The following is an 8040-nucleotide window of genomic DNA, read 5'->3' as shown; positions in this document are numbered from 1 at the left end:
TCGCTGGCTCCAGGGCTGCTGGCTGGCCAGCCCCTGTGCCTGCAGCCACCAGCGGCACTGCCGGCCTGGCTCCCTTAGGAAATGCTCTCGCTGCAACTGCCCTAACAGAGCGCCTGTCTTATTCCTGGTTATATGTGGTTTCGAACAGATCACAGTACGTTTTAGTATATGAAATATTAACCACTTGGGAGTGACTTGCAGACAATTTTGTGGGAACGCTGTGATGAAAACAGATGCTTCAACTTTTCAGAAGAAAAAAGCTGACACTGCAGGAGTTATTTCAAACCCACAATTCTTCTTCAGTTAAGGAATCACAAGCCTAACTGAAATTGGAGATTTTGTAAATAAAAATAAAAATAAAAAAAAGCCATAGCTCCTCAGGGAGTCTCACACACCTTTTCCAATCTGGCTTCAATTTCTTAAAATAAGTAAATAAAAAACGCCGCCAAGTTGGAGCACTTTTAGAGGCATCTGCAGAATACGCGAACCTGCTTTTTGTCGGTGTGTTTATCTCAGTCCCAGGCCATCCAGCTTCCAAAAGACTGTCGGCCCCTGTGGGAGAAGGCGGGACTCCAGCCCCCGGCGCCGACATTTCACAGAACAGCACTCATCTCATTCCGTTTTCCCTGTCTTCCCTCAACACTTTCCCTAGTACCTTCTACCCACGCCTTTCCCTCCGCTGGGAAGCTCCTCGCTCTCCCACTTCCACGCTGCGACCCCATCTTCCCCCTCCGACCCCGATGAGCAGCGCCACCCGCGAGCCTCCGCGGCGCGCGGCTTCAGAGAACAACCCCCGAAAATCGGCGGAAAACTACTGCGCACGCGCACGGAACTCGCGCCGCTTGGCCTCACGGGTACGATGGGCTGGTTTCTCCGTCTCTGATTCGCGGAGGCCACGGTGTGGGAACTCTCGCGGTATTTGCTGTGGGCGGCTAGTGGGCTGCTGGGGCTGCTGCAGCTCCTTTTGCCGCCCGCTCCTCTACGCTGCTCCGAGTGTCGGCCGAGCACCATGACTTCCGCCCTGGAGAACTACATCAACCGTATCCTCTGGCGGCCGCCGCCGGCGCTGGTAGAGCCGCGGTGAGGGAGGCCCACGCTCGACCGGAGAGGGCCTGGGCCGAGCGGCGGGCGGTTAGGACTTCCGGCCACTGCGTGACCCGGGTACTGGGAAGGATCCGGGACCCACCAATCCCGCGCCCGCGGCAATTACGGGCCCAACGCGCCGTTTCATTTTAACCTTTAAAGCATGTGATTATTCTGAACTTTTCGCTGTCTGTGGAAGTCATCGATTTATTCATCCTTACTACTTCCCTAGGGCCTGGGCCGTGAAGTTTGGGAATAAAAGGAACAGTCGTCCTACCGATGACGATATTGTTGTAAACCCATGTGCTGCACTTGTTTTAATCGTGGGCTTTGCTCATTGTCCGGCCCCTTTACCACCGGAAGTCTCAACCTCTTTGTGGATAGAAGGGAAATGTCGCAGGGGACACGGAACTTCAGAAAGCCTCCGGGAGGTCGCCTAGCGCGCTGTGCATGTTGACAGTCTTAAAGCCTCGGGGCAGAAAGGCTACATGGGGTGGGGGGTGGGGGTGAAATACTCTAGAGGTAATGCTGTAAAGCACCTTTATTCCTGTGATCACAGCTTTTCTTCTCAATTCCAGAAGCCACATCCTGGAAGACAGTGCCTTCTCACGCTAGCAATCACTCAGCATTAATTTAGCCCGAATCCATGTTAGGTTTAGAGATGAGAGCACCGGTCTAGGAGAGGGGGCGTGCCCTGCTCCGAGTCCAAGGTCCCAGATGGAAAGAGGACCGCACATCCCCGCTGCTCTGGGACAGACGGGTTATGCTTGGTCACATACAGACGCTGATTTTCTTTTTCTGTCTCTACCTTTTCTAATGGCCACAAGGAGTTGAAGGAGTTAGAAACTTCACGTTTTTATGTTGTGAAGGTGGTGTGTGTGTGTTGAATAGCTGTCTCTCAATTCTGTCACCTTTTCCCCCAGCGATGCAAACCACTTCCTTACCAGGTTCTAAGGTTTCAGGTTGCATTCCCTGCGAAATGCTTTCCTTGACTCAGTTACCAGGAACTGTTGCTGTGATTACTTCGGATGGGAGGATGATAGTGGTGAGTACTGGGCACATTCATTCATTCTCTGCTTTCTTGGAGGCTTATTGGTTGCAAGGTTTTCTGTAGAAGCCCTGACCTGTGGTGCCTAGGCGCTGTAGTGTTCCTCTGTTCCTGCATTAGTTTTCCTGTGACTCAGCTCTTCACCTCAAAGGTTACCCTGGTCACAGACAGAAAAGGGTTTTTCTTTCTCTATTTTTTTCCCTTTTCTAATTGTGTCATTATCACCAGGAAGTGGAGGAGTTAGAAACTTAAGTTTTTATGTTGTGAATGTAGTATTTTTTCTCTATTAACAAATTTGAATATTAGTTAAAGGCTTCTAGAAGCTAAGCTGAATAATAGATTCTGCCCTCAAAGAGCATCTAGTCTAGTATGCAGATATCTGTCTGTATTTCATATTTATCTGTTCCAGTTTTTTTTAATATATTTTATTGATTTTTTACAGAGAGGAAGGGAGAGGGATAGAGAGTTAGAAACATTGATGAGAGAGAAACATCGATCAGCTGCCTCCTGCACATCTCCCTACTGGGAATGTGCCCGCAACCCAGGTACATGCCCTTGACCGGAATCGAACCTGGGACCCTTTAGTCTGCAGGCTGACGCTCTATCCACTGAGCCAAACCGGTTAGGGCTTTGTTCCAGTGTTTATTTCCTTTTCCATTCAGTGCTCTGATATTCACTACATGAATCGTATTTTTTGGAAAGTTTGTGTATGCTTCTTAGAATCTTTTTTTATGATTAACATACTACATCTATGGAACATTTAAGGTGTGTATGGTGTTAATATTCTTTGACTATTCTAAAGTTGTATGACCTCTTTTCTGTAGGACACATTATGATGATTGACCCTAAATTTATTTAATCTCATGTGTCTGTTTATCACAGTGTCCCCTTTAATTCCAGAAAAATTTGGGATTCTCTCCTTGACCTCTTCCTTGATCTGAGGAATTTATTCCATAATTTTTGGCTATTTAATTATTTCTTCACTTATAATTCATACAGCTATTTGCTTTCAAAAAAGTTTTAAGGCTACTGAACTTTCTATATTCTAACCGTATCTAATTTATATAATTTAATCTCTCATTTTTCCATTCTGCAATTCTGCTTTTGTTTCTTGTTTTCTATTTAATTCTTGTGGTTTTTCTCAGTAGGTTCTTAGAAGATTACCAGAGTGTTAGATTTTGCCATTTATTAAATTACATTATCATTTAATCTTCAGGACAATGGGTGAGAAGAATTACCCTTGTATTCTAGGTTAGGCACCAAGTTCAGAAAAAGTGAGTCACTTTCCCAGAGTCACCTGTGATCAAGTGGCAGATCCAATCTGGGCTTTATTTCCTTCTTAATCAAGAGAACAATCATGTTTTCTTTTAGGTAACCTCACCTTATATTTTGTCAAGGACAGTTTGAAATATTTTAATCTCAACACTTCAAGAAGCCTTCTGCTATTAACACATATTTGCAAGTAGTTGTTTTGTTTTGCAAAAACATCAAGTTTAAATTTTTCTATTGTTAAAAGGATATGTAGTGAATTGGAAAATTATTTTGATTTTATGAAGGAAGGGAAGCTATTTAAAAACAGCATTTAGAGTCCTAAAGTTCAGCTGTTCTGCATTTCTTTGATGCATGGTACACTTGATAGAACAGTTCTGTGTAAAATGAAGCCAAAATGCTAGGTATGTGTGTGATAACTATTTGCTAATTAGTTTACTATAGACAGTACTCCTTATTTTCTCTTTATTTCATTCTGATTTTATATATCTTGGTTTTCAAAACATGAAACAATAGGGAGCTTCAGAGATTTAAACAACCAAACAAATATAAGTTCATGTTTCTTCAAAAAATTGAATAGACTCGAGTTATTGTGCTGTGCTATATTTCCTTCATCGTCCAGTTCTAATTATTGCAGTCATGTTTGTATCTACCTTATTGGGTTATTAGGAGGATTGAATAACTATATGCATGTGAGGCCCCTAGAACAGTTTCTGCCAAATAGTAAAATACTCATTTATTGTGTTACTGTTAAGAACAGTTGAAGTTTATACATCTTTATGGGACTTATCTGAATCTCTTAAGAATGTGCATTATATTTGCTTGTTTGTAGCAGTATAGTAGTTCACTTGTCTGTCTTTGAAGCTGTCCTTTTGTGGTTCACATCCTAGCTCTGCTGCTTTCTACCTGAGAAACCTTGAGAGATTACTTAATCTCCCTGTGCCTCAGTTTTTCTTCTCTGAAGTGGGAATAATTATATGTACTTAAAGGAAAAGATTAGTTGAGATAATATGTGCAGTGTGTTTGGCACAAGTCTAGTAGTAGTATGTTGCATGAAGTGATATTGCTACATTGCAATAGCTGGTATATATGATTCCATACACATATACACACACAAGGGTGGCAAAAGTAGGTTTACACTCATGAGGATGCAAAACAGTTTATTCTTGTGTGATATATTTTTCCATACAAGCAACTGTAAACCTACTTTTGCCCAGCCTTGTATAATTTTCCCTTAAATTTCACTTGTTTTAGTTTGTGTCTTTAGAATGTTAGCTCCTGGATGGGCTTTTTTGCTACTTTCTTGGAAATACACTGGTACGTTGGTGTCCTTTGTAAGTCTAAACAACTCTGCACACTAATGAAATGTGTGGTGTAGTTTCTTTTACCCCGTAAAAAAAGCAAGAGGTATCCCAACATGGATACCCCGGGAGGTCACTCTCCCCGGGCTCTGTCCAGGTGGCCTAGGGGAGCATAGGGCTCTGCCCCGTGATGTACAGTCCCTTTCCACAATGTTGGAGAGAAAGCCGGGCCTTGAGTCTGCGCCTGCATATTCCTACAACTTCTCAGAGTCCTGTGGACGATGACTGAGGAGACAAACCATGCAGGAAACATCTAGTAAAAAAAAGTAAAAAAAAAAAAAAAGCACGAGGTAAGTTTTGTGCCAGAATATTTTAATTATAAAGAGGAATTATATTTTACAATGGACTTTTATATTTCTATAGGAGGGCCCAGCAACTAAAATTATTGTCTGGTTAAATTTACACATTCAGGTAAACCTGAATACTTGAACTTTTCTTTTTACAGGGAACACTGAAAGGTTTTGACCAGACCATTAATTTGATTTTGGATGAAAGCCATGAACGAGTGTTCAGCTCTTCACAGGGAGTGGAACAAGTGGTACTAGGCTTGTACATCGTAAGAGGTGACAACGTGTAAGTGAAATGTGTCTTCTTTAAGGCAGGTTAAATATACTATAGGTGTACTGCCCTGCTATGTGGAGAGGAGGTTTTTATCTACTGAGATTTGTCCATATTTTTAATAGTTAAGTGGTCTGGATAGGTTTCAGAAAGGGCCTCGACTTACACTGAATAATTCATTAGGGAGGCTTCTTAGAATGTTCTTCCAAAATTCCTCTTAGTTTCAGAGGAATATAAATATACAAGTATTCCTATGGTACCAAAGCTAAGGTTTGAAAATTTCTTTGAAATATTTTGCATGAACAATTTTAAATGATTCCTGTTATATAAATAGAGCTGAATTTATAAACAAGTATATATTATTTTTAAAAAATTTTTAGTATAATTGGCACGCTAAGTATGTGCTTTGTTAATGCTGTGGTCTCAGTTATTTTGTGACACACTGATAGGGCAGTTTAAGAAGATATATTGTAGTGGTGGCAGTTTAAGAAAAGTCTGCAACAATGTAGAACAAAGCTGTTCAGTAGACCTTTTGGGGTGGGAGTGGTGGAAATGCTATATATCTGCATTAAGGTAGGTACCACTAAGGTAGGTACTAGCCGTGTATGGCTGCTGAGTACTTGGAAAGTGGCTCGTGTGGCTGAATAACTGAATTTAAATTTTATTTAAATATAATTCAATACATGTGGCTAGTAGCTACTGTATTAGTGCATTATAGCAGCTAAAAGATTGTTGAATCAGTTTTCTAGTGAGTACTGTATAGATTTAAAACATGGCTGGAATGCAGCAAAAGATATATTAGCATCTCACATTATTTGCGGGGACAGGTAGGACATAGAAGATGTAAGAATACCGTTCATTTGAATTATTTTAGGAAAATCCTCTTTGGATGGATAAATTACTGGGTTTTTAATCTAAATCAGAGGTTTATAAATTTTAGAGATGACTATTAGGTGCAAAGTTATAAAGAGAGCTATAAAAAATAAGAAGGCTAAGGAAGGGGGGCCCAGGTCCCCTGACCAGAACACACTGATTTTTTATATTGCGGCTCTGCATAAAAATTGATTTTAAGAATCTCCTACATTAAAAATATTTTTGAACTGCAATTTAAAAAAAATGTAGATCTTTGCTGTAGACCCAGTGGTGCTGAAGCCAGCTTATACTGGCTTTTGAAAGCAGATTGTTGTGTTTTCAGTTTTGTAAGCTGGTTGATAATGTCTTGTTGGCAGCTTGATATCGGGTATAGCAGGAGTATTTGCACTATGGATGTCAGTAAATAAAACTGTAAACCAGCTTCCCACTTTTTTCTTTGGAAAGCTGGTTTTAAAACATTTACCAGCACCCACTGTCTTCCATAAGGATTTTAAATGATGCTAAATTTTTAAGGGTACAGTTGAGATCTTTGATTTGTTTTATTTTGAGAAAACAATATATTTCCCCAGAGTTTAGTACTTTTCATTATTAGAGAACTGAAGTTTAAAGCAAAATTGGGCAAATTCTATATTGAAGGTATCTATACTAATAAAAGGGTAATATGTTAATTATACCAGATGTCTTCTGGACATTATTCTGGACATCCTTCCTGATGAAGCTGGGTCTAGAGGGAAGCCAGCCTGGGTTCAGGGTGCCTGCAGGTGGCCCAAGGGAAGCCAGCCCAGGTCCCAGGTGCCTGCAGGCAGTCAGAGGAGGGAAGCAGCCCGGGTCCTGGGTGCCAGAGGGAAGCTGGTGCCAACCGTGGGGAAGGAAGGCCTACTCTTGCACGAATTTTCATGCATTGGGCCTCTAGTTCATTTATAAAGAATTTATTCTCATTAAAACCAAACAAATTTAAACAATTTATTTTTAGTGGGATAATGTTTCACACATGTCTCTTGGTCTACATGTAACAATAACTATATCCAGCTAGAAAGCTATGGCTTTGTTACTTAGCCCAGCATTAATGAAATTATGTTTGTGTTTAATCATTGGAAAACTTACTAGCTGTAAATAGCCAATCACATAAAAATAATTTCGTTAGGTGCCTAAGTACTTGTTGTTCCTATTATTTTTGCATATAAAAAACTACTTTTTGTTCTTGAATTTAAATCAAGCAAACTGAGAAATCATGACAATCCTATCTAATAATAGACAATATGGTAATTGACTGTACCTTCGCTATGCTTCCCATTGGCCAATCAGGGTGATATGCAGATTAACTGCCAACAGAGATGGTGGTTAACCGCCAACAAAGATGGTAGTTAATTTGCATACATAGGCGCAATGCTGGGAGGTGAAAGGGGAAGGATGGAAGAAGCCGCCTGCCGCTGACAGTGATCAGAAACCCAGGCGGCAGGCAAGAGCTGGGTGGATCACTGCCCCCTGACTGGTGTTTGGAGAAGTACCGGTGTAAATATGATTAGGGGTTGGAAGACAGACAGGGAAAGAAGAAGTCAGAAATAGACACTGAGAGAGTCACTGGCTGGCTGGCTGCAAATACTGACTCTCCAGTAATGATAGAATAAAAAAGTGGGGGATATCTCTGGAAGATTCAAGAGATAGGGGGCAACTCTTCTACGGTTTTGACTTGCCAGCAGATTTCCATATACACACGTGTACATGCCAATGTTTGCATGCACACACATATACACATAACTGACTGCCCTCCCTGGAAGCACAGAAGAAGAAGAAGCCGCCCACCTTTGGTCCAGGCGCCAGCGCCTGTGGCTGGCGGGCGCCCAGGAG

General features: G+C 41.5%; 1 protein-coding gene across 3 annotated transcripts in view; it reads left to right on the top strand.

The window, feature by feature from the left end:
- Positions 1-494: 494 nt before the first annotated feature.
- Positions 495-8040, top strand: part of LSM8 (LSM8 homolog, U6 small nuclear RNA associated) — a 9147-nt gene continuing 1601 nt past the window's right edge. The window contains exons 1-3 of one of the 3 annotated variants that reach the window (XM_006763547.2): positions 915-1040; positions 2088-2128; positions 5207-5334. In XM_006763547.2, the coding sequence (XP_006763610.1) occupies positions 1010-1040; positions 2088-2128; positions 5207-5334 (200 nt within the window). In that variant the 5' untranslated portion in view covers positions 915-1009. Of the gene's footprint in view, positions 1081-1315; positions 1628-2038; positions 2129-5206; positions 5335-8040 lie in introns of those variants that run through there. The other 2 variants (XM_015563765.1, XM_015563766.1) reach the window with 2 other exon arrangements.

This window comes from Myotis davidii, unplaced genomic scaffold (assembly GCF_000327345.1).
Source record: "Myotis davidii unplaced genomic scaffold, ASM32734v1 scaffold359, whole genome shotgun sequence".
Lineage (NCBI taxonomy): Eukaryota > Metazoa > Chordata > Mammalia > Chiroptera > Vespertilionidae > Myotis > Myotis davidii.
Note: the sequence above shows the minus strand (reverse complement) of the source record. Positions and strands in the feature narration are given on the sequence as shown.